We start from the raw sequence: 27,556 nt of genomic DNA, 5'->3' as shown, positions 1-27,556 counted from the left end.
CAGTGCAGAATTCTACCAAGCATTTAAAGAAGAACTAACACCAATTCTACTAAATTATTCCAGAAAATTGAAGATCAGGGCACACCTCCAAGCTCATTCTACAATGCCAGCATCACCCCAATGTCAAAACCAAACAAAGAGAAAATAACGTCAAAAAAACCCACTATTAAATAATATCCCTAGAGAGCACGAATGCAAAAATTCTAAAAATAACTAGCAAATCCAATTTGACAGCTTATCAAAAAGATAATACACCATAATCAAGCAGGATTTATATAAGGGACACAAAGTTTAACCATATTCATTACTAGTAAATGTGATATATCACATAAACAGAATGAAAGAGAAAACTCATATGGCCCTCTCAATATACAGATAAAAAGCATGTGCAAAAACTCAACATCCTTCATGATAAAAACACTTAACAAACTAGCAAAGATGGAACACATCTCAAAATAATAAAGTCCGTAAATGACAGACCCACAACTACAATCATATTAAATGGGGAAAAGTTTAAAGCCTTTCCTCTAAGAACTCAAAACCAGGAAGACAACTTTTACAACTTTTATACAACATAGTACTGAAAATCCTAGTCAGAGCAAATAGGCAAGAAAAAGAAATAAAAGGCATCGAAATTCTGTACAGTAGAATACAAAATCAACATAAAAATCAGTAGCATTTTTATACAGCAAAAGTGAATGATCTGAAAAAGAAATCAAGAAAGCAGTAACATTTCCAATAGCTACAAAAAAACACCAAACCCTAGGAATAAATTTAACCAAGGATCTCTACGAACTATAAAACACAGATGAAAAACATTGAAGAGAATATTAAAAAAAAATACCTCATGCTCTTGAATTGAAAGAATAAAGACTGTTTAGAATGTCCATACTACCCAAAATGACACAGATTCTGTGCAATCCCTGTATCAAGGCATTTTTTATAGAAATAGAAAAAAAATTCTAAAATTCATATGGCCCGACAAATTACCCAGAACAACCAAAGCAACCATGAGCAAAACCTAGAGGCCTCACACTACCTGACTTCAGAATATACTACAAGGCCTTATTACCCTAAACAACATAATACTGGCATAAAAACAGATACATATACCAGAACAACAGACTAGACACAGAAATAAGTTCACACAGTTACGGCTAACTCATTTTTGGCAAAGGAACCAAGAACATACTGTGGGAAAAAGACAGATTCTTCAATAAACAGTAGTGAATTAGCTGGGTATAGTGGCACATACCTGTAATCCCAGCTACTTGAGAGGTTGAGGCAGGAGAATCACTTGAACTCGGGAAACAGAGATGGCAATGAGCGAAGTTCACGCCACTGCACTCCAGTGTCCTTAAGAATCCCCAGTATTTGTTTTCCTTTTTTCCCCCTCCCCTCCCCTTCCCTCCCCTCTCCTTCCCTCCCCTCCCCTCCCCTGTGATCCATTTGCCTTGGCCTCCCAAAGTGCTAGGATTACAGGTGTGAGCCACCGAACATGGCTGGTTTTCTGTTTCTCTATGGTTCATTGTAGTAGGTTGTATATTTCCGAGAATTTATTCATTTCTTTTAGGTTTTACATTTTGTTGAGGAGGGGAGGAGAGGGGAGGGGAAGGGAGGGGAGGGCGAAAGAAGAAAGGAAAACAAATACTGGGGATTCTTAAGGACATTTTTCCGGGTAGAGTTTTTGGCTAAGATCTCAACAGCATGAGCAACAAAAGGAAAAACAGACAAATGAGATTATATCAAGCTAAAAAGTTTCTGTACAACAAAGAGATCAATAAAGAGACAACCTGCAGAAGGGTGAAAATATTGGCCAACTACTTATCTGGCCAGGGATTAGTAACCACAATATATAAGGAACTCAAGTAACTCCTTAGCAAAAACAAAAGCAATGCAAATAATAAATGGGTAAATGATTGGAATAGACATTTCTCAAAGGACGACATAGCAGTGGCCAACTGGTATATGAAAAAGTGCTTTCATCATTAATTACAATGAAAATGTAAATAAGAAATCACAATGAGATACCATCTTACCTCATTTTAAATAGCTATTATCAAAAAGACAAAAAAAAAAAAACAAAACAGATGCTGGCAAGAATGCACACAAAGGGGAATGGGAGTACACTGTTGGTGGGAATGTAAATTAGTACAGCCACTATGGAAAACAGTATGAAGGTTCCTCAAAAAACTAAAAACATTGGGAGGCCGAGGTGGGTGGATCATGAGGTCAACATATCGAGACCAACCTGGTCAACATGGTGAAACCCCGTCTCTACTAAAAATACAAAAAATTAGCTGGGCATGGTGGCACGTGCCTGTAATCCCAGCTACTCAGGAGGCTGAGGCGGGAGAACTGCCTGAACCCAGGAGGCAGAGGTTGCGGTGAGCCGAGATTGCGCCATTGCACTCCAGCCCAGGTAACAAGAACAAAACTCCGTCTCAAAACAACAACAACAACAACAACAAAAAAACTAAAAATAGATCTACCCTATGATCAAGCAACTCTACTGCTAAGTATATATCTACAATTAAAAAGATCAGCGTATCAAAGAGATAGCTGCACTGCCATGTTTACTACAGCACTATTCTTAGTAGTGAGACATGGAATCAACCTAAGTGCCCATCAATGTATGAATGGATAAATAAATGTGGTATATATACAGAATGGAATATTATTCAGCCATAAAAAGAAGAAAATCCTGTCATTTGCAGTGACATAGATGGAACTAATGAAATTAGGTTAAGTGAAATAAGCCAAGCACAGAAAAACAAGTATCTCATGTTCTCACTTATATGAGGAAGGTAAAAAAGATTGATCTGGAAGCAGAGTAGAATGATCGCTACTGGAGGGTGTAATAAAGAGAAATTGGTTAATGGGTGCAAAAATACAGTTAAAGTTTTGGTGTTCAATAGCACAGCAGGATGACTATAATTAACAATAATTTACGGAATATTTCAAAACAGCTATTAACAGAAGATTTGAAACGTTCCCAACACAAAGAAATAATACGTTTGAGGTGATGAATATCCTACTTCCCTAATTTGACCAATACACATTAGATACATGTATCAAAGTATCACATGTGCCCAATACATAGGTATATTTATCAATTTTTAAAAGTATAAAAAAATTACCTAATATTTCAACATAGAAAAATATAATACAGATATAAAACAAGTATATTCTAGGACTTTTTCTAACTCAAGAGCTACCAGTTTATGGCTTCCATTATACAGAGAACCAATCTCATTAGTTTATTTTCTCTCTGAAACTACAGAAACAACAAACTCTTTCTAAAGCACAAAGTTCTTTAACAAGTAAGAATAGAGACTAATTAGAATATAATAATCCTGAAAAAAGAAAGACTATAGTACCTCCTTGATATCTGTGACAGACAACATCCCAAGATAAATATGGAATCAGTGTTATTCTGCGAGCCACAGATGTCAGAGTCACTAGAAAACTATTATTTTAAGTCATGCCTGAACACCTTGACTTTCTTCCTCCTTTCATTGCCAGCATGCACTTAGTAAAGTAACTAACTTCTTTCTTAAAAGAGATTTTTTACACACAAATAACTTTTCTCACTTTCAGAGGTACAACTGAGTAGAGAATAATTTGTTACTCTAGCACTGAAGTACAGATACCGTATAGAGGGCCAGGCCTGCTCATTATCAAAGTTGGTCATTGACACACAGCAACTGCCTAGTCCATAATTTACATTTATCCTTCAGCATAATAAGAAATTGGCATACATAATAAACTTTTATATTCACCTATGAATATTATTGGAAGCTAGTAATTTAAATCCATAAACAACAAAACACAAAACAAAGCAAAAGATACATACATATAACCAAGAATATGCTTATATTTTACAAATGAATTAATCAGCTAGGTACAGTGGCTTATGCCTGTAATCCCAACACTTTGAAAGACTGAGGTAAGAGGATTGCTTGAGGCCAGGATTTCAAGACCAGCCTGGGCAAGATAGTAAGACCACATCTCTAAGGGGGGGGGGGGGGATATATATAGATAGATAGATATATGTTTTAAAGAATGAATCTACTAATTATAGAACATAAAACATATGCAGTGAATCACAATAAAAAATGTACTTCCTGTTTATATGCATATACTCTCACTAGCTTCATGCTTTACCAAAAAATAAATAAGGTTTAAAAAAAATTAAACTGCAACTATATATATAACTTTCAGAATTGGTATGAATTACTGATTATAATTATCCTCATCATGGTCAAGCACAGTGGCTCACACCTGTAATCCCAGCACTTTGGGAGGCTGAGGTGGGCGGATCACCTGAGGTTGGGAGTTCAAGACCAGCCTGACCAACATGGAGAAAACCTGTCTCTAACAAAAATATAAAATTAGCCGGCACGGTGGTGCATGCCTGTAATCCCAGCTACTTGGGAGGCTGAAGCAAGACAATCCCCTGAACCTGGAGGCAGAGGGTGCAGTGAGATTGCGCCATTGCATTGCAGCCTGGGCAACAAGAGCAAAACCCTGTCTCCATCTATTCAACCATCCATTCATCCATCCATCCATCCATCCATCCATCCATCCATCCTCACCACAATGGAGAGAATGAAAAAAAATTAAAACTTGGAAGGCATTTTGAAGGTGATACTGCTTCACATTTAGATTACAAATGTTGAGAAAATAAGATCAGACCTCAAAATTTTAAAGAAAAAAATAGAACTAGTGTGATGAATTATCAATTACTTGAGGAGCTTTTATAGATTTCACGCACTTCTCCAATCTCCACTAACATCTAGCTGAGAATCATCCTGTCAGCTTTCAGAAAAAAGGAGGATGTCACAAGGGACAGCATCCTCAAGGGTGTAATTCATAATGTATACATAGGCTGTAAGGCTGTTATAGTCCCCCCCAGAGTATGAGATGGACATGTTTAGCACTGTGTTCAGTCACTATTACGCTCCTTTACAAACTCTAAAACAACAACAAAACAATATATAAAAGTGGAACCTCTTTTCAAAGATAATTAGCTCACTTTTTGTGAAGGAATTCTCCAGCCGCCACAGCTACAGGGCGATGTGCCGAGTACACCAAGTGGTAAACATTTTCACAGTCTTCATTGGAAAGAGCTTCTTCACTTCCACTAAAAAATACAGAAAGTGACATCTGATCCAAAGCAAATGCTTATTTTCTGTTCTACTTTTATTTAAATTTTGTAAAGTTTATTATAAAGTTCAAAGTTTTTGTCTCATCTTTTATCTTACTTTGAAAGTAATATTCCCTCATTGAGTATACAAGACAGTAATAATATAAAATTCAGAAAATAAGGGTTGAAACAAGAAGAAAATAAAATGCCCACAATTCTTCTACAGCTTATTTTTATTTTTTTGAGACAGGGTCTCACTGTCGCCCAGGCTGGTGTATAACAGCGGCATCTCAGCTCACTGCGACCTCCACTTCCTGGGTTCAAGCAATTCTCCTGCTTTAGCCATCCAAGTAGCTGGAATTACAGGTGCCTGCTATCACGTCCAACTAATTTTTTGTATTTTTAGTACAGACGGGGTTTCGTCATGTTGGCTAGCCTGCTCTCAAACTCCCGATCTCTGATGGCCCACCTGCATCATCCTCCCAAAGTGCTGGGATTATAGGTGTGAGCCACCATGCCTGGCCTTCTTCTACAGCTTAAAATCTGAGGGCTGGGCAACTGAGCCAGATCTGTCTCAAACAAAAACAAAACTAAACAAAAAAACCCTAATACATCTAGGTAGAACAAAAACATACTTCCAAATAACCTATAATTAAACTGGAAACCACAAAGATAATCAAAGGTTTCATAGACATTTGTTTATTATTAAATGTGTATTAAAATACTACATGTCTAAATTTTTAGAACATAGTTAAAAAAGTAAAGGTATATTTATTACCTTAGATATAGTTATCAGAAAACAAAACAAAAAAAAACAAATGAGCAATAAGAAACTGGTTCTTAACAAACAGTAAGATGGACAAACCTGATGTGACTTATGAAGGATAAGACAATATGAATAAAATAGAGGATGAGAAGAATTAAGAAAGGATATGAGTTCTGGGAAGTAGTAAGATCATGAACTATAAAATAAATTATAAAACTGTGATATCACATATTTTTAAAAGTTTGTAAAAAAGTCAACATTAACACAAAATAATTAAAATTTAATTAATTATCTTTTTTTTTGGGATAGAGTCACGCTCTTTTGCAGAGGCTGAAGTACAGTGGCACTGTCTTGGTTCACTGCAACCTCTCCGTCTCCTGGGTTCAAGTGATTCTCCTGCCTCACCCTCCCAAGAAGCTAGAATTACAGGCGTGAGCCACCATGCTTTAGCTAATAAAATTTAATTGAGATTGTTAATCATGAATGAAATAGAAATGATACAGACCTCTCACACAAAAGAAACTGAAAACTGGCCGGGCGGAGTGGCTCGCACCTGTAATCCCCGAACTTTAGGAGGCTGAGGCAGGCAGATCACTTGAGGTCAGGGGTTTGAGACCAGACTGGCCAACATGGTAAAACCCCTGTCGGAACTAAAAATATAAAAATTAGCCAGGTGTGGTGGCATGTTCCTATAACCTCAGCTACTAGAAGGCTGAGGCATGAGAATCACTTGAAGAGGTTGTAGTGAGCTGAGACTGTGCCACTGCACTCTAGCCTGGGTGACAAAGTGAGACTCTGCATCCAACAACAACAACAAAAAGAAATTGAAAACTGACATAGCTTTAACAAGAGAATTCTCTCATAGTTTCAAGAAAGAAAAGTGTCATGAGACACTTCTTTCAGAAGAGAAAAAAAAAAGGCAAGAAACCATGGAAAGTATTTTACAGCTAGGCTCAGTGGCTCATGCCACTTCAGGTCAGGAGTTCAAGATCAGCCTGGCCAATGTGGCAAAACTCCATCTCTAATAAAATTTAAAAAATTAGCCAGGCATGGTGGTGGGAGCCTGTAATCTCAGCCACTGGCAGTGTAGGGGGAGGGAGACATACGAGAATCGCTTGAACCTGGGAGGTGGAGGTTGCAGTGAACTGAGATCATGCCACTGCACCTCCAGCCTGGCAAAAAAAAAAAAAAAAAAGTACTTTACAAAGAAAATACAAGAATACAACCTTGATTTTGAAGTTGGAAAAGAACAAGAAAAAAATTATATCAAATTTACTCATGAACACAAAGTTAAAAACCTAAGTAAAATATTAAATATAATACTGCATTTAAATAAAACAAAATGTCATGTTAAAAAAAATTTATTCTAGCAATGCAAAAGCGTTTACCATTAGACAAATCTATTTATTTAAGTTAGGCACATTAATGAAAGAAAAACCCCAGAAAACTCAGAATGCAAAGGAACTTTTATCATATTAAAACCTATGACAGAAACAAAGAACTTTAAATGACCTCCTAGGAAAAGAACAGGAATAGCTATCAGTGACACTGTTACAGTGCTGAAGGTCCTGTCTATGCAGTTATACAAGAGAATGAAACAAAAGTTACAGGTTATAAAAAGAGAGACAGGTCAGGCACATGCCTGTAATCCTAGCACTTTGGGAGGCCTAGGGGGATGGATCATTTGAGGTCAGGGGTTCGAGACCAGTCTAGCCAACATGGTAAAACTTCATCTCTTCTAAAAATATAAAAATTATCAGGGCATGGTGGTATGTGCCTCCCAGCTACTCAGGGGGCTGAGGTAGGAGAATCGCTTGAACTAGGAGGTAAAGGTTGCAGTAAGCTGATATCATGCCACTGCACTCTAGCCTCGGCAACAGAGGGAGGCTCTGTCTCAAAAAAAAAGGAAAAGGGAGAGATAAATATGAAATTGTTTCTGGATTATATAATCATCTACATAGTAAAACCAACAAAATCAACAAACTATGAGAATGTATTCTAGATCTCAGAATAAGAGTTCAAATAGGGTCTACATATTATATAAACATAAAAATTAATTCTCTTCCTCAGCAACAACCCAGCAATAAATACTAATAATCTAACAAAAATAGCATAAAGTATTTCAGAATTAACCTACTAAATAATGCACAACCTCTATGAAAAAAATTAAACCCTCTAAGACCTAATGATATTTAGAAAAAGAAATCCAGCTGGGCATGATGGTACATGTCTCCAGTCCCAGCTACTTGTTAGGCTAAGAAAGGAGGATCACCTCAGTTCAGGAGTCAGCAGTTTTAACGTGCCATGATCTCTGCAGGAATTCGATGTGAAAAAGAAAAAAACAAAAGAAAATTAAAAAAAAAAGTGCCATGATTACATCTGTTAATACAATTCAGCATGGGCAATATGGTAAGAATCCTTCTCTTTAAAAAAGAAGAGAATTCCAGCACTTTCATGCATGGGTGATAAAACAAGGCAAAGAACTTTCTCCTAAATTTATCATAAAAGTAAATGGAGTTCTAATAATCAAAATTCCAACCAAAGTTTTTGAGGACTTGACAAGTATATTTAAAAAATTCTTATCAAACAAAAACAGCCACAAGAAGGCAAGTGGATTTTAAAAAGAAAGACAGAGGAGAATATCACCCCATATTTATAACATATATTATAAAGCCACAATAATAAAGAGCATGGTATTAGAGCCAAAATGTAAAAGGATTTCAAACAACAGTAGATCCCTGCATAGATATTTAGTTTGTGATAGATGAACCATCACAAAGTAGAGAGAGGAGGATTTGTTATGACTTTGCTAGGATATACATTCTCTCACAGATTCTTTCTAGTTTTTAGTCAAACCCATTCAAATACACCTATAACATTACTATTTTCAAAACTCTATCATATTAGTGAGACAATTTAATTGCCTTATTCTTTTCTTCTTCTTCTGTATTATTCCAAAAAAGGCCTATTTGGGAAACTATCCCTTTGAGGGTTCTTCCTTTTGCAGCCTTCTTTCCCTCTGAGTTATTTATTTATTTATTTATGAGATAAGATCCTGCTATGTCACCTAGGCTGGAATGCAGTGGTTCCATTATGGCTTACTGCAGTGTTGACCTCCTGATCTCAAGTGATCCTCCCACCTTGGCCTCCCAAAATGCTGGGATTTTAGGCAGAAGCAAACACACTGGGCCTGCTTTGTCTTCAGTAGAAAGGTAAGTTACTTCACTGATATTTTCTCTAGGCTTATAAAATAATTTTTATGCGTAAGAAGTAAACAATAGTTAAAATAAAAAGCAAAAATAGAAAAAAACATAAAACACTTTGTTTTAAATCTAACCTTAAAATGTAAAAGTAGGACCTAAAATTATGTGTGTATGTATATATATATATAACCCATAACTATATATATATATATGTTATATATATATTTGACATTAAAAATCCTGGGGAAAAAGCATTAAAATACCAACAGATAAAGTTAAAATATTAACAGATATTACTTACTGAAGTATCAGAGTAACCAGTCGAATAGCTTCCACAGCAACATCATATTCTTTATCAAGTGTCATTGACACAATGCGATCCTGAAAAAAGAAAAAGGCTGTAAAACAAATCAACTGGCCAGGCATGGTGGCTCATGCCTGTAATCCCAGCACTTTGGGAGGCCAAGGCAGGTGGATCACAAGGTCAGGAATGCGAGACCAACCTGACCAAGATGGCGAAACTCTGTGTCTACTAAAAATACAAAAATTAGCCAGATGTGGTGGTGCACACCTGTAATCCTAGCTATTCAGGAGGCTGAGGCAGGAGAATCGTTGAACCCAGAGGTGGAAACTGCAACGAGTTGAGATCGCGCCATGCACTCCAGCCTGGGCAACAGAGCGAGACTCCGTCTCAAAAAAAAAAAAAAAAAAAATCAAACCAAGTATGAACAGAAAATAAGCTGGGATAGACCTAATATAATGTATTCTGGGATATACAGGCAATACTAGTGATGGCTTTAATAAAAAGCTTTACTCTTGAAACTTCATTACTGTAATCCTACTCACACAAAGGGGATGTTAGTTATAACTGTTTGTAATTTAAAATCTTTCTCAACAATGGCTATTCCCTAAAACCTGTGTCAGGTAACACTTAACTTACAAAATTAGTATCTTTCTAAAGAGGCTAACGCCCTTTTTCGCTTTAGCCCACCTGCAACCAGGTTAAAAAAAAAAAAGCTGTAAAGAAAATTTCAAGTGTTTAGTCTTCTTCCAAAGGCAATAAATAAGAACTCGTGTTAACATCTTTCGTAAATAGGAGATTCACTCATCTATTTCATATGGGTTTACTTAAAGAACATGTAGTAAAAGCAGGAGTACCCAACCCTGGTCTATAGCCTGTTAGGAACTGGGCCACACAGCAGCAGGTGAGTGGTGGGTGAGCAAGTGGCCCAGTGAAGTTTTATCTGTATTTACAGATGTTTTCCATTACCACGTGAGTGCCATCTCTTGTCAAATCAGCAGTGTCATTAGATTCTCAACAGGAACAATAGGATCATGAACTCTACTGTGAACTGTGCATGCAAGGGGTCTACACTGTGTATTCCTTATGAGAATCCAATGCCTGATGATCTGTTAGTATATCCCATGTCCCATCTAGGGGTGATGAAAGATAGTAATAGATCAGCTGCAGGAAAACAAGTTCAGGGCTGCAATGATTCTACATTATGGTAAGTTGTATAACTGTTTTACAATGTAATAAAAAAAATAAAGTGCCTGATAAATGCAATGCATCCTGAAACGATTCCCCTGATCCCCACCACAGTCCATGGAAAAACTGTCTTCAATGAAACTGGTCCCCAGTGCCAAAAAGGTTGGGGACTGCTGTAGTAAAGAATATGAACTAAATGTTTGTATTATAATGTAATTTGCTAAACTAGCTATAAATAGCATTTGTAAAGAGAAATATTAAGCTTATCATTCTCAATGCTTACCTTGAAACGGTTAGTGAATAGCTCCAACTTGGGGAATAATTCTCTATTGGTATATAAACTCTGTAGAGCTTTCAAACACTTCAGCCTGACTTCCCCTTGCTTCAGAAATACAAATAAAAACGTAAGAGAAGGAGTCAACTCCATACGACAATTTTCAAGTCTATACAAAGACTAAAATAAAATTTAACCATTCAACTTACTACATATTGTAATTCAATATAGGATGTGACTGAGCAATTGTACAATCTGTGTTGCCCTTATATGTTAAAAAAAAAATGCACCGAAAACACCTTAGTTACATGAAAGTTACATCTATTTCAAATATTTATCAACTCTGACTCAATATGCAGTATATCCCACATCATCCAGAGACACATAGAGAGAATTTTAAACCTAAGATTAGTTTCTATCCCCTAAAAGAGCTATGTGTTGTAACAGTAGAAATTCAAGTTCTGGACTCAGACACAACTAAATTTTAGTTCTAATTCTATATAATTTATTAGCTACATGCAAGATGTTAAGTATATTTTTAATCACCCCGATACTCAGGTTTCTCATTTATAAAATTATTATAGGGATTAAGTACAGAGATAGGCTGGTAAAAGTTTTAACAACTCGCTCTGAGGAATAGGGTTCTGAATTGTTCTACTTGCAGATTTGTTTAATGTAAATAGCGCCTTCATGGCCAATATTAAGCTACCAGTAAGATGTCAATGAACTCATTTATAAAGAGAGATGCATAATCACTCTTTTACAAGCTGATTCAAGCCTGTACTAGCATACCATGAGATGCGCTATGAGATGATGTGATACTTGTAGCACAAGAGAAAGCTAAAGTACCTCTGGCAGATAGATGCTGCTGATGCCCTACCCAGATCCCCTTTACTGGGCTAATTCTTCAGTGTCTGCTTGTGTTAACTGCTAATGGTTCAATATTTGTATCTTTCTCTGGAGAATGGACCACGGTTAACTAAAGCCACCTAGCACAAAGATCCCTAGGAGGTTATGATATATCTTTCCTTTCCCATCCACTCCCCTTCTCTCGCCCAGGTTGAGGCCCATAGCCAGTAAAGAAAGATATAAGGGTAAAACAGCCCAGCCTCCTTGCTTTGGGACAGGACACCCTCTGAGGTACAATTCACTCTCCAAAGCTCCCTGTGAGATCAGGCTGAGATTAGACTTCTCCTGAAACCACATTTTTATTAGTCTCTTTCTTGCTTTGTCACACTTTCCTCATTTTTTCATAGATTACTTTTTTTTTTTTTTGAGGCGGAGTCTCGCTCTGTCTCCCAGGCTGGAGTGCAGTGATGCAGATCTCAGCTGACTGCAAACTCTGCTTCCCAGGTTCAAGTAATTGTCCTGTCTCAGCCTCCTGAGTAGCTGAGATTACAGGTGCCTGCCACCACACCCAGCTAATTTTTTCATTTTTAGTAGAGACAGGATTTTGCCATGTTAGCCATGCTGGTCCCGAACTCCTGACCTCAGGTGATCATCCTGTCTCGGCCTCCCAAAGTGCTGGAATTACAGGCACGAGTCATCGCACCCAGCCAATACGTAACTCTTGAGAGTACAAACTTCAAAATACCACCAGCACAAAAATCCCTGACTCAGGCTTGGCATCTGGGGAATGTGACCTATGACAGCTGGAACCAAGAGCAGTCCAGGGAATGAGACTTCGACAATGGGATTTTGGAATTGGATTACTGAAGGCTAAATTGCTATGAGGTAAGACTCAATGGTAGTAGATGAAGTACTGATAGTTCCTAATGTAAGATAGCAGTTTGTTAGAATTTTCATTTTTAGTTGAAAGGGGATGTGCATGAACTTGCACAACATTTCTATACTGGAGGGAGAAGGGTGAAAAGTAACTGTAAGGACTGTGAAATTGAGTGGCTACTGCTAAGTGTTGCTGAAAGGCTAAAGAGAAAATGGCAGGGCCAGGCGGTTTCATCACCAGTTCAAACCAAGTGTTGCCTCTTTGAAAATATTTATCTCCTTTAGAGAACTGATGATACTAAAGACCAGGCCTAGCATTAAACTGTAAATGTGATAGAATTTAAGAACTCTGAATCCCAGGCAACTCTCTGATGCCAAAGTAAGAGTTATGATATGAAAAAAGTGAAGTATAAAGGATATCCGCGTGGATGCAGCGAGAATCTTGAACTTCCCATTTCCTCTGAATTTATAGGCCTGAAAATATGGCTTATGTCCCCTTGTTTGAAGACAGTATGTGTCCTCCTTACTCCAGCCTTTGCTGAAAGACTTACAAGGAAGCCTCAAATAAGGCCGGTGACTAAAGGAAAATGCTAGTAGCCCTTGTCTTGATATACACAGACCTTCCTCCTGGCCATCATACTAAGGACAAATCTCAGCACAGACCAAAAGGAGAATTTGGTTCCCAGAAGCAATGGAGATGTGAAGATCCCAGATAAGGTAGCTTCTCCTGATCATCACAGTCAAGCGGGGTGTAAGCATAATAATTGTAATAGGCAATCACTGAAGGGCAGTCCATAGGGATCTATGAAACCTGCTCACTGAAAATGGTATTCCAGGAGGCAAGATAGGTGGAAAGCAAACAAAAGTATTATGTAACATATACAATGAAAAGATCAACAATGGATGAGCAAAACACTGAGGACAGCTGTTCCACTGGAAAGTTACCATAGGAACTTCATAATTAAATTAGGTAGTATCCATAAAAATACTTCAGAAAACCGTAAAATAACTTGTAATGAAAATGAAAACTCCAGTTGCTTTTATGGTAATTGCTCTATTTTGGGGCTCTAATATACTCGAACGTTGTTTCTATAAATGCCACATTTGGCCAAATTCTAATAATTTATCACTCCTACCCATGGTTGTTCTAAGAATTACTTCTTCGGGACTCTACGTAGGATTCCTTTTAAAGTCAGAGACTTTTATAAGAGGTTAAAGGTACAATAGATTTTTAGATCAAATATTCTAAAACCCAACGAATCTCTTCAAGTCTGATAAAGGACTCTACTATAATATGATCCTAAAAAATGTGAGAAAAAAAGTTTAATTTTTATATATTAAGAAAAAAATGTCCTTTGATTCTAAATTAGAAAAAGAATATAACTGATAATATATTCTCTGAAAACTTTATATATATCAGGTGGTCAATCTTGGTTCAATATAATATTGTAACTAAATAAGATAGGGTCTTCATCTGTACGCAAATGCTTCAAGTTTCATCACAGTCATCAAGTAAATAGATATTCAGCTATATCATCTTAAAATTTCCACGATTACAACTCCCGAAAAATCAACTATTGTCATTTTGATTCCTAGCATTTAGGACTGAGACAAGCAAAACTTCTATCAAAACTTAGAACAGAGTAACTTACCCTGTCATGAAGAGTCCAGCCAACATATTTTAAGTAACTGTCATTTAGGAAGGCATCACTATACATTTTCATCCATACTCCAATTTCTTCAATACAAATGGCTCTAATCTCAGCAATAGCATCACTAGAGAACAAAAAAACAAAGACAACTGCCAATCAATCTAACAAAGCTAGAATGCATTCATACTCACTTTCCATAAGGAATAAATATTTCTAATGCTGTCTGTATATGTTTACATTGTGAAAGGCCTCCAACTTAAGTATCTTCTGTTTTTCATGTTTTCTATAAAATAAACCCTACCAATAGCTTCTGTTTTTCATATGTTTTCTATAAAATAAACACTACCAATACCAAACTGAAAACAAAAACAAAAACCTCTATGAAACTATTTTGGCCCAATTACTCTATTTTCGCTGGGCTAGGCGATGACATTTGGAGCTTTCTGAGAGCCTCACAACTAGTAGGGAGCCAAGAAACATGTTACAACTTTCTAAGCAAATCAGAGCAGCAACATCCAAGTACTTTTTTTTTTTTGGAAACAGAGTTTTGCTCTATCACCCAGGCTGGAATGCAGTGGCATGATCTTGGCTCACTGCAACCTCCACCTCCTGGGTTCAAGCAATTCTCCTGCTTCAGCCTCCCAAGTAGCTGGGATTACAGGCGCATGCCACCACACCCAGCAATTTTTTTTTTTTTTTTTTTTTTGTATTTTTAGTATAGACAGCATTTCACCATGTTAGCCAGGATGGTCTCAATCTCCTATCTCGTGATCTGCCTGCCTTGGCCTCCCAAAGTGCTGGGATTACAGGTGTGAACCACCGTGCCTGGCTTTTTTTTTTTTTTTTTTTTTTTTTTAAATCGAGTCTCACTCTGTCACCCAGGCTGAGGTGCAATCTTGGCTCACTGCAACCTATACCTCCCAGGTCCAAGTGATTCTCCTACCTCAGCCTCCCAAGTAGCTGGGACTACAGGCATGAGCCACCATGCCTGGCCAATTTTTCTATTTTTAGTACAGATGGGATTTCCTATATTGGCCAGGGTGGTCTCAAACTCCTGACTTCAAGTGATCTGCCCACCTTGGCCTCCCAAAGTGCTAGAATTATAGATGTGAGCCACAGCGCCAGGCCAAAACTGTCCATCTTTACAACCTAGCACTCATGTAATAAATTGAAAGAAAAAGCCTACTTTTATTCAAGGCACAGGTTTTTCATCTTTAATAATATATTTTTTTAGGCTGAGACACATGGAAGAATAATCCACCTCTAGTCACAAGGGTAACAATCTTGGTGACAATACTGTGAAGTCATGGCAGAACAACCCCAAAAGTCGAGATTCTGGCTCACTGCCTAGATGACTTTTCACCTCACTATAAGATGCAATATAACCCTCCAGGGATGACTTTCCTACTCTAAAATCTATGTATCAGGGTTGGGTGCGGTGGCTAACGCCTGTAATCCAGTACTTTGGGAAGCCAAGGTAGGTGGATCATGAGGTGAGGAGTTTGAGACCAGCCTGACCAACATGGTGAAACCCCGTCTATGCTAAAAATACAAAAATTAGCCGGACGTAGTACCATGCACCTGTTATCCAAGCTACTTGGGAGGCTGAGGCAGGAGAATCACCTGAACCCGGGAGGAATAGGTTGGGGTGAGCTGAAATCACGCCATTGCACTCCAGCCTGGGTGAGAAAGCGAGACTGTGTCTCAAAAAAAAACTAATCTGTGAATCATAAACAAATAAATGTTAACACTTTTATCATCTTTCATCACCAGGTTATTAGGTTTCCCTTTAAGAATATTAAGTATAATATCATAAATCATAATTTTCTTTTATAGATCAATCTTTAACGTTTCCAATTTACCATATACAAATGTTAAGATTTTAAGTAATTTTTTATTATCCAATTTATACAAGACATTAATCTATCGTTTTAGCTAAAATTCTAATGATGATTAAAGCACTTTTCTTAGCTTCTCTTTGGTGATAAAATTCCTTGCTCTAGTAAGTCTCAGTTCTTTCTAGGCTCCTGTGATTGCTTAAGAATAAAAATGGGGGAAACATTCTCTTCCCAAGCCATACTGCCAATTACAACCTTCAGTTTTCCTACATTTTTTGATAGTATCATTTTCTCACATAAGAGGTTGTGTAACATAGTAGCTAAAAGTACAGGCTCTGGAGGAAGACATTCTGAGTTCAAATTTTGGTTCTGCCATTTACTAGCTGTGTGATGTTGGGCAATTCCATCTTTCTTAGGTTTTCTCATCTCTAAAATAGTGGTAATAATACCGCCTAGCTTATAGTTACTTTGAGAATGAAATCACTTAATATAAGTAAGACTTGTAAAAGTGAAATATCTGGCACCCATTAATCCTTCCATTAAATGTTGGCTATTACAATATTTAATTTCAGTTTCGTCAATCTAAACATTTATAAACAATATGGTACAAAAAGTAGCTTGACTGGCTGGGCGTGATGGCTCATGCCTGAGGTCAGGAGTCCAAGAGCAACCTGGCCAACATGGTGAAAGCCTGTCTGTACTAAAAATACAAAAATTAGCAAGGCATGGTGGCAGGCGCGTGTAATCCCAACTACTCAGAAGGTTGAGGCAGCAGAATTGCCTGAACTCGGGAGACGGACGTTGCAGTGAGCTGAGATTACACCATTGCACTACAGCCTGGGCAACAAGAGCAAGACTTGGTCTCAAAAATAAAAAAGTAGCTCTACTATAAACGATGAGGTTTTCCTAGACCTTTATAATACTGAACATGCATGGGACAAGAATATTTTTTTTTTTCAGATAAAAAATTTCAGACATAAAACAGGTATAGAGAATAATATAATGAATAACTGCATATCTACTGCTCAGCTAAAAAGTATAATACAGGTAAAAATTCCCATGTATCTCTTACTGATACACCTCCCTCCCCAGAAGTAAATGACTATCCTCGATTCAGTGAATATCATTCCATCTCTGTTTAACGTCATATGTATTTGTTTTACATAAATATTATCCTGTAAGTATCCTTCTCCAACTTGCTTTATTCACAAATCATATTTTGCAATTTGATGCATACTGGTTTATACAGCTCTGATATATTAATTTTAACCAATGTCCACTGTTCCTTTCTATGAACATATTATATATTACATATTCTCTCATTAATAAAAATTTAGGTTGTTTCCAAGTTTTTGCTTTTACTAACAATGATTCCATGAATATTCTTGTATGTTTCTCCCTGTGCAGATATGAGGGAGTTTCCCTAGAGCAGTATTTTTAAAATAGTGCACTGGGACCCATCAGCACATTATAAAATTGATTCAATGAGTGGCAACAAATACATAAAAGTAATAGGACAGAAAATATCAAAATGTTCCACATGTAGTAGGCAAGTAAGTATTCTTTCTTGAAACTACTGTGTACCTAATATAGGACATAGTCAACAACACCTGTAAGACACTGTTTTGATACATACAAGTGAAATTACATGATGAGAAGCAATGTACATTTTCAACTTTATTAGATATTTAAAAATTTCTAACTCAGTGTTTTACATCCTTGCCTGACATTTGGTATTATTATTCTACTACTTAAAAATTGCCATCTTTGAGCTACAGCTTTGTATACTTTGTTTTCTACTGGGATGTCCAAATAAAACAAGTAACAGTAGGAAAAAGAAAACTCCCCTCAAAAACCAAACCCCTCAAAAACCAAAACACAACTATAAAATATAACTATAAAACATCAAGATCATATCATTTTAGCTCTCTCAGTCCTACCAAGTAGTATCTCCATCAATGATCCACTGCACTTTTCCTCTACTATACTATCCTTATAAATGTCAATTCTATCGAAACCAGGCTAAGTTTTATTATACAACTTCATGGAAGCAGGCTGAGGACAAAATCAATAGGTATAGCATATTCATTAAAACTTAGTGACTACTGAGTATAGTAATTGCAAATCTACACAGTGAAATCATTCTTCCATCACTCTTAGAGTTAGGGTAATTCTTAGAGTTACCACAGATATTGAGATTATAAATGGCTGTTATCAACAGGCTAGAGAACATCGAGTCTTACCTTTATGTCTTCAGCAGGAAAATCTTGTTCAAAACCTTTTTTACACCCATCTCTACCTCTATGCCTAATTTCTAATAGGGGTCTTTTTTGTTTCACTGACTAGACTACTAAACAGCTTATGTTCTAGAACACAGATTCTCTGTATGCATTTCTTCTAAAAAACAAACAGAACGTGCACGTTTGTTACATGGGTGTACATGTGCCATGGTGGTTTGCTGCACCTATTGTCCTGTCCTCTTAAGTTTTTCCCCTCACCCCAACTCCCAACAGGCCCTGGTGTGTGCTGTTCCCCTTAGTGTGTCCATGTGTTTTCAATGTTCAGCTCCCACTTATTTATGAGAACATGCGGTGTTTGGTTATCTGTTCCTGTGTTAGTTTGCTCAGGATAATGGCTTAGGGCTTCATCCATGTCTCTGCAAAGGACATGATCTCACTCCTTTTGATGGCTGCATAGTATTCCATGGAGTGTATGTAAAACATTTGCTTTATCCAGTCTATCATTGATGGACATTTGGGTTCCATACACATCACCACTACTTTCATTCCACGTTTTCTAGGAATCCCAGTCTTTGTCTACTTCAGATGCCAGTCCAATCCTTCCCATCTTAACTTTAAAAACGTAAATATCCCTTTGAAGACTTGAAATTTGACCATGTGTGACCAGAGAGCCTATTTTGTAGCTATAAAATGTTCCTAAATGGTTTGTTTCCTTTTTGGGTTTTAGTGGTCCAATCCACTTTGACTGCTGACACCACTCCACTAGATCATAATACATAATATATACATGTGAATAATCACAGAATAGACAGTAAAATTACAATTCTTGTGGTAATTTTGAAGGCTGTCCATTCTTCGTTTCTCTGATGGAGATTCACTGTCCTTTTCCTGAGTATGGGCATACTAAGTAAAGTGTCTCTGATGGATATAATGTAGTAGAAATGAGGAATTTTGACTCCTGAGGCTAGGTCACTGTTTTGTTCTCTCTGTGATCACTCTCTCTGGGGGAAGCCACCAGCTATGTCTTGATGACATTCAAGGTGATCTATGTAAAGCTCCATGTGATGAGTAACTAGAGCTTTCTGCCATTAGCCATGTACGTAAGCCATTGTGGAATCAGAACCCACAACCCCAGTCAAGTCCTCAGACAACCTGGAGGAAGCTTTGACTGTAATCTTATGAGAGGTCTAAACTAGAATCAGCTAGCTGAGCCACTCCCAAATTCCCTACCCATAGAAATAACGAGATAATTTTTTTTTTTTTTTTTTGAGACCGAGTCTTACTCTATCGCTCAGGCTGGAGTGCAGTGGAGCGATCTTGGCTCACTGCAATCTCTGCATCCTGGGTTCAAGTGATTCTCTAGCCTCAGCCTCCCCAGTAGCTGAGACTATAGGCATACATCACTACACCCAGCTAATTTTTGTATATTTAGTAGAGACAGGATTTTGCCATGTTAGCCAGAATGGTCTCGAACTCCTGACGTCAGGTGATGGCACCCCCTTCAGCTCCCAAAGTGCTGTGATTACAGGCATGAGCCACTGCATCCAGCCTAAGATAACTGTTTGACACCACCAAGTTTGGGAGTAATAGGTTACATGGCAAAAGGTAATTAAAATGATTAGTGTTCATTATTATTAAAGACCCTTATAAATATAATCATAACTAATCCTCTTATAGAATTAGTTCTTTAGTTCAAATAGCTCAAGTGCATAAGCACCTACATGTTTGCAGTTATCCCTATGCCTGTAATACCCTCAATTCTTCTCTGATTACCTACACTGATTATTCTTTCAAGCTCTAGTAAAGTCTTCAGCTCTTCTATGATTTCTATTATTACTAGGTATTTGCTTTCTTGCTCTCTAGAAACTAACAGTATATTCAAGGAGATGCAGTATAAAGTGCAGTATGATACTAAATATCCCAGTTTAATCACAACATATCTTTTGAGATAAATATATTTCCTCATATGTAAGAGTCCTTTAATTTTTATATTTTCATATTAAATTTATTTTTAAACAACTAATCTCTATTTCCAATGGCCTCACCCCATTTAAGAAAGATTTCTAGCTGAGGCATTTGAGAGCATCCAAAGCAAACATTAATGCAGGAGGGCAAAAGTTAGTAAGACAAGAGGAAAGGAATAAAGACAATCACAGGACAGACTAATTTTTACAACATTCTAGCATTCAGGCCTTGAAATGAAAAACTAAACATGAACGCTTTATTTGGAAACTCTAATAATTCAGGTGCAATTCTATTAATCCTTTGTTATAACTCTATTTTACAGCATAAAAGAATGATCACGTTTGTTTCTAAGAAAAACTTACTTAATTACTAATCTTTACAATGTGTCCTTTTGGGGGGAACATAACCCTTTAATTTGGTATCTGGACTTAAGTTTTCATTGGATAACTTTCTCAGCAGATGGAAACTTAATTATTTTCTACTTACACGAAAATGCAACTGAACGCCAATGAATTTTAATTAAATGTTTCTTGTAACTACCCTTATGCTTTGCAGTAAGGATACAGACTAAATTAAAATGAGTATAATACAAATTTCAAAAACAATGCTTAGCTAATATGAATGCTTCGACACTCACAATTATTGCTCATATACAAGGAATCTCATGAGAGCTCTAGAGGGAGAAATAACTATAAATGGCCAAAAAAGGCACACTATCTAAATTGTAGCACCCAGTGAATTCAGGTCTCAACCAATTTTGTCACTAAGATTAAGCTGGAGAAAAAAAAAATCACGTTTTCCAAAATAGACCAATTATACAGAATTTTTTGGTATAAAATAGCCTAGGGAGAAAGAAATAGCTGAAAGAATTACAGAAAAGTCATATGGTATCCTTTATTAGACTAAGAAAAAGAACTTGAGAATAGAGACCATAATTTATAATAAGATAATTAAAATAATTTAATTATCAGCACTGACCTTAGTGAGTGCTGAATGTTAGTAAAGGACATTACAGGGAACACCGAAGCACGTAAAATGATGGAGAAAAGAGGACGTGGTCAAGGAAGGCTTTTGAAAGCTAGTAATGTAAGTGTAAACCTGAAGAGCTGAAAATCTCGTTTACAAATTAAATACAAAGATTTTATTTATTATTTCAGGCTGACAAGAGTTATTTAATTTTAAATTAATTTAATTTTTTGAGACGGAGTCTTGTTTCATCGCTCCAAGCTGAAGTATAGTGGCACAATATTGGCTTACCACAACCTCTGCCTCCCAGGTTCAAGCAATTATCCTGCCTCAGCCTCCTAAGTAGCTGGAATTACAGACACAAACTATCACACTGCCCCCTTTTTTTGTATTATTAGTAGAGATGAGGTTTCGCCATGTTGGCCAAGCTGGTCTAGAACACTAGTGATCCTCCCCAAGTACTGGGATTACAGGTGTGAGCCACTGTACCCCACTGCTAGAGTTATTTTAGATGTACTGAAAATGTAACAAGTTTATAAAACTATTTTTCATCCCATTTTTGTTTCTAATTATTCATTAGTAAAAATAGTGGCAAGATAGACAGAAAGGCATTGTATCACTAAGAGTCTCATACAGAGAAGGTGATATGGCTATCGGTTACCCTGCATTACTCCTTAATATTTTTCTATTAACAGAATTTTAGGCTTTAATAAGATTAAAAATCAAATTTCAAAGATACATTAGCTTTCAAAGAAAAATATCATCTAATTAATATTTACATTTTAACTATCAACCTGACCCCCATGGTTAGATCAAAGACAAAATATTAGTAAGAAGATTAAAATAATGGCATAACAGTTTGTTCAGAATAAATCATATTATGGTACTGCATAAGAATAGCTCTGAAAACATGATTCTCAAAGGTTTCATTGTATTATAAATCAATGAAAAGACTGAGTCTTTTCAAAATTAAGACATCTGTTTTTCATCTTCTCAAAAATACATCTGTACTCTAAGTTTGTCCTTATGTCCTAATGACTTTTTTATTCTTTTACCATTACCAAAATATAAGTCTTTCTTGTTGCTTTTATGATTTTCTCTTCATCTTTGATACTTCATTTTCACTATGGTATGTCAAGATGTAGAATATATTTCTTAACCTACTTAGCACTCATTAAGGTTTTTTAATCTGAAGTTTTTTTAAAAAAACAACTTTATAAAGCTGTACTCACTAGTACTACTTCTCTCTAATACATTTCTTTCCATGTATCTATTTTTTTAAGATGTGGGGTCTTGCTCTGTCATTCAGTGCAGTGGCTCGATCTTAGTTCACTGCACCCTGGAACTACTGGGCTCAAATAGTCTTCCTATCTCATCCTCCTGTGTAGCTGGGACTACAGGTGTGCACTATCATGACCAAGACTTCTCTCTTTTTCTGAAACCTATTTTTAAAGGACCAATGAAGTGTCTGACAATATGCTTCCCATAACGGAAAGGTCTGTCCATATCTTTTTATCCCTTTATTACTGTGATCTGGGTAAATTCCTCAGTATTACATTCCAATTTACTAATTGTCTCCTCAACATTCTAAAGTATATCCTGTTCTTTAAATATATATTTGTGAGTATATTTTTCACATTCAGTATTTTGTGTTTTTATATCCCCTTGTTCCTACTATTTGCCATTTATTTGCTGAAGAAACTGATGATTTGGTCTGAGGTAGTTTCCTGAATTACAGACTTAAGCAATACCACAAGGATTCAGTTCAGAAAACACATTCTTCTGGTCGCCATAATTCCTGTAAATGATTAGTTACACTAGCAGCATACAGATTAAAATCCAATTTTTTGGCTGGAGGTGGTGGCTCACACATGTAATCCCAGCACACTGGGAGGCGGAGGCAGGAGGATCACCTGAGGTCAGGAGTTTGAGACCAGCCTGGCCAATGTGGCAAAACTCTGTCTCTATTAAAAATGCAAAATTAGCTGGGTGTGGTGGTGCACATCTTAATCCCAGCTACTCGGGAGGCTAGAGCAGGAGAATACTGAATGTGGGAGGCAGAGGCTGCACTGAGCTGAGATCATGCCTCCGCACTCCAGTCTGGGTGACAGAGCAACTCTGTCTCAAAAAATAAAAATAAGAAAATGAATTGTTTGAAGTGGATAGCTGTAAGTGGGACACAAAGTGTTAATTTAAAGTGCCATCTCTGCATAGTACCTTCTACTTCCAGTACATTAAATAACATCTCCTATTATAATCAATAATGCAGACTGAGTGATACTTATGGAAATTAACGATTAGTATCCATGGCATGCTGACCACTTTTGTCAGGTAGGTCACATTCTCAACTACACATGTATTCTAGTTTTGAATAGTTGAGTTAGGCTGTGACAGATCCAATACTAGTTTATGCAAGGTCTGAGGAAATAAAATGCAAATCAACATGGTAACTGTAAGAAATTAACTGTTGTGTCTACAAGGATAACAGGTTGAAAGCTTTGGCAAGACTCAATAAAGGTGAGTCAATAAAATAAATACTGGTTTTACAGACCGATAGAAAATCATAAAAAATGGATTCTGAATTCAAGACTGCATGGCAGAGCCAAGATGGAACAGAATTTATGCTCTCACTTTAAAAAAGTAAACAAAAAAACCCCAAATCTCACTTGAAAAAAGTAAACAAAAACAAAAACCAAATTGTACAAAATATATTTAAAAAAAGATTTTTAGATGTTACATTATCAGCCAGAGCAGAACAGTAATCTCTGAGGGGGGATAACACAAGGTGAGCCTTAAGACTGCCCCCAGATATATACATGCCATTTAACAGTTTCAGCAGAGGAAAATTTACCTTATAAGACACACAAAATAAAATCCTTCAAACTGAAAGGAAATGACACAATACAATAACTCAATTCCATAGGAAAAAATGAACAATGTAAAAAAGGGTTAATAAGAAAGTAAATTAGAAGATAGTGTATTTTTTTCTCTTAATTTTGTTAAGAGGTGACTGAACACTCTGAAATAATGCTGTACAGGTGGGTTAGTAGCTAATGTTGACAAAATATATATGACAATAATAGCAGAAAGGAAGGACAAGAAATTGATGCTAAGCTAGAGCAGTGCTTTGTTGAAAATTTAGAGCTTAAAAGCGGAGTTAAGAAAGGGGGAAGAAAATAAAATAAATGATCATAGTTTTCAACTTAAGAAACCAATTAAGCCAGGCATGACAGCACATGCCTAATCACAGCATTCTGGAAGGCTGAGACTGGTAGATGGCTTGACCAAAGGAATTTCAGACCAGCCTAGGTAACAAGGTGAAACCTTGTCTATACTAAAAATATAGTAAATTAACCGGATATGGTGGTGTGCACCTGTAGTCTTAGCTACTCAGGAGGCTGAGGTGGGAAGGTCACCTGAGCCAAAGACGTTGAGGCTGAAGTGAGCCATGATCTCCTGCCACTGCACTCCTGCCTGGGCGACAGAGTAAAATCCCATTTCAAAAAAACCAAACCAAACCCAAACAAAAAGATTGGCAAAGGGTGGCTCACACCTGTAATCCCATCACTTTGGGAAGCTGTGGCTGGTGGATCACTTGAGTCCAGGTATTCAAGACCAGCCTGAACAGCATGGCTAAGCCCTAACTCTACAAAAAACAAAAATTTGCCAGGAGAAAGCACTGCTTGAACCCGGGAGGTCGAGGCTGCAGTGAGAAATGATCATGCCACTGTACTCCAGCTTGGGTAACAGAGTAAGACCCCGTCTCAACTACAAAAAACAGGAAATTAAAACCAAAGCAACCTATAAGTACATTATTATTTGAAAAGATCACCAAAACTGAAACTTTTAGTGAGATTAAGATAAAAGAGAAGACAAAATCACACAATCAAGAATAAATAAGAGGCTGCCAACCCTAAAAATAAAAAAAAATTACAAAATGTCATGAACAACATTATGCCATTAAATTTACAACTTGCATGAAACAGACACATATCCTGAGAAATACCAACAGTCAAATCTGACTCAATGAAAAAATTAAAAATTTGGCTGGCTGCAGGATGCAGTGGCTCACACCTATAATCCTAGTAGTTTCGGAGGGCTAGTCAGAAGGACTGCTTGAGGTCAAGAGTTGTAACTATCCTGGGCAACACAGGGAGGAGCCCTACTTTCCACCAAAAAAACCCCAAAAATTAGCAGGGTGTGGTGGAGCTTGCCTGTTGTCCTAGCTACTTGGGAGGTGAGGCAGGAGGAATGACTGAGCCCAGGGGGGTGAGCCTCTAGGGAGTTGTGATTGTGCCACTGCACTCCAACCTGGGTGACAGAGACCCTATCTCAAGAAAATAAATAAAAAACAAAATCAAAACAAAATTTAGGATAGATACATGAAGTAAATTGAACTAGCAATGAAAAATATTTACATAAAGAAAAGCCTGGGATCAAAGGGCTTCTCTGGTGAATTCTACCAAAAACAGAAATATTACCAATCTTTCATAAATTCTTTGATTTTATGGAAAGCAGGAAGAAACAGTTCCCAGTATATTCTACAAGGCTAGTATTGACATTTCTTACTCTTTATGAAAGTAAATGTACAAATCCTTAACAAAATCCTAGCAAACTGAATCCAGTAGCATATAAAAAGAATTATATATCTTGACCATGTGGACTTTATCCCAGAATGCAAGGTTGGTATAATATCTGAAAATTGATGAAAACAATACACTATATTAATAGAATAAAAGAAAAAACCTGCATGAACACCTCAATCAAAACAGAAAAAATAAAGAAATATATCAATCCATCATAATAAAAACACTCAACAAATCAGGCTAGAAGTAAATTTCCTCATTCTACTAAAGGATATCCACACAAAACTAACAGTTAATAACATCGTGACTAATTTCAAAGTTTGACTGTTTCCTCTGTAGGACAACGAATAAATTCAGTGTTGTTAAGAGGATAATTCTCTCCAAATTGATTTACAGAGTCATCACAATCCCTATAACAATTTCAGAAGCTTTTGTTCAAAATTTGACAAGCTGACCTTAAAATTTATATAGAAATGCAAAGAATTTATACTAGTTGAAAAATTTTTGAAAAAGAACAATAAAGTAGAACAACTTGCACTACCTAATTTTAAAAACTCCTCTAAAGCATACTCAATGCAGGTGGTGTAAGGATAGACAGAAAATCAAAAAATAAAATCCTGTGTTTAAGGTCAGTGTAAGGATAGACAGAAAATCAAAAAATAAAATCCTGTCTTTATGGTGAATTCATTTTCAAGAAAAATGGCACTGTAATTCAATTGGGAAAAGATACTTTGTCATTAATTGGTGCTTGGAAAACTGAATATTTGCAGGCTAAAAGTAGACTTCTGCCCTTATATCACATCATGTACAAAAACTGAATTAAAAATAGTTCATTTGCCTTAATAGAAGAGATAAAATGATTAAACTTCTAAAATAAAAAACACAGAAGAAATCGTAGGGTTAGGCAATGTTCACAGATACTAAAAGCATGACCACATAAGAAAAACTCATAAATTAGGCCATACAAATATTTGCTCTGTATAAGTTGCCATTAAGAAAATTAATAAAGCTATACATCTGATAATGAACTTATATTAAAGAATACTGCTCAGGTGCGGTGGCTTGACTGGGCATGGTGGCTCACTCCTGTAATCCCAACATTTTGGGAGGCCAAGGTGGGTGGATTACTCGAGGTCAGGAGTTCAAGAACAACCTGACCAACATGCTGAAACCCTGCCTCTATCAAAAAATACAAAATTAGCCAGGCATGGTGGTGCATGCCTGTAATCCCAGCTACTTGAGAGGTTGAGCAGGAGAATGACTTGAATCCGGGAGGCCAAAGTTGTGGTGAGCTCAGATCGTGCCACTGCACTCCAGCCTGGGCAACAAGAGGGAAACTCCATCTCCCAAAAAAAAAAAAAAAAAAAAAACAAATACGGAAAGTACTCCTATAAAATCCTTCTTAGTAATTGTTAGAAAAAACAGGCAGAAAATCAGTAAGGAGAAAGAAGACTTGAACAACATTATTAAACAATTTGACCTAATTGATGTGAGACACTAGACAACAAAAGCAGAATAATGCATTATTTTCTTGAGAAAATGAAACATTTAAGAGTTCATTGTGGGTCTCATAAAAATCTCAATAAATTTAGAACCATTCAAATCATACAAACTATGTTCTTTGACTACAAAAAAATTAAATTAGAAATCAATAGCAGAAAGATATCTAGAAAATCCTCAAATATGTGCACACTAAATGCCAT

The 27,556-nt window shown here is 36.6% G+C and overlaps 1 protein-coding gene across 16 annotated transcripts in view; it reads right to left on the bottom strand.

The window, feature by feature from the left end:
* The window catches only part of STAG1 (STAG1 cohesin complex component), a 438,539-nt gene that overhangs the window by 149,263 nt on the left and 261,720 nt on the right, over positions 1–27,556 (bottom strand). For 8 of the 16 annotated variants that reach the window (XM_078354162.1, XM_078354161.1, XM_078354167.1 and 5 more), the window contains 5 exons: positions 14,259–14,382; positions 10,891–10,989; positions 9,420–9,499; positions 8,188–8,226; positions 5,039–5,146 (listed from right to left, as the gene is read on the bottom strand). In XM_078354162.1, coding sequence (XP_078210288.1) covers positions 5,039–5,146; positions 8,188–8,226; positions 9,420–9,499; positions 10,891–10,989; positions 14,259–14,382 — 450 coding nt within the window. The remainder of the gene's footprint in view (positions 1–5,038; positions 5,147–8,187; positions 8,227–9,419; positions 9,500–10,890; positions 10,990–14,258; positions 14,383–27,556) is intronic. The other 8 variants (XM_035278838.3, XM_078354165.1, XM_078354164.1 and 5 more) reach the window with 1 other exon arrangement.

This window comes from Callithrix jacchus, chromosome 17, assembly GCF_049354715.1.
Source record: "Callithrix jacchus isolate 240 chromosome 17, calJac240_pri, whole genome shotgun sequence".
In the NCBI taxonomy this organism is placed as follows: Eukaryota; Metazoa; Chordata; class Mammalia; order Primates; family Cebidae; genus Callithrix; species Callithrix jacchus.
Note: the sequence above shows the minus strand (reverse complement) of the source record. Positions and strands in the feature narration are given on the sequence as shown.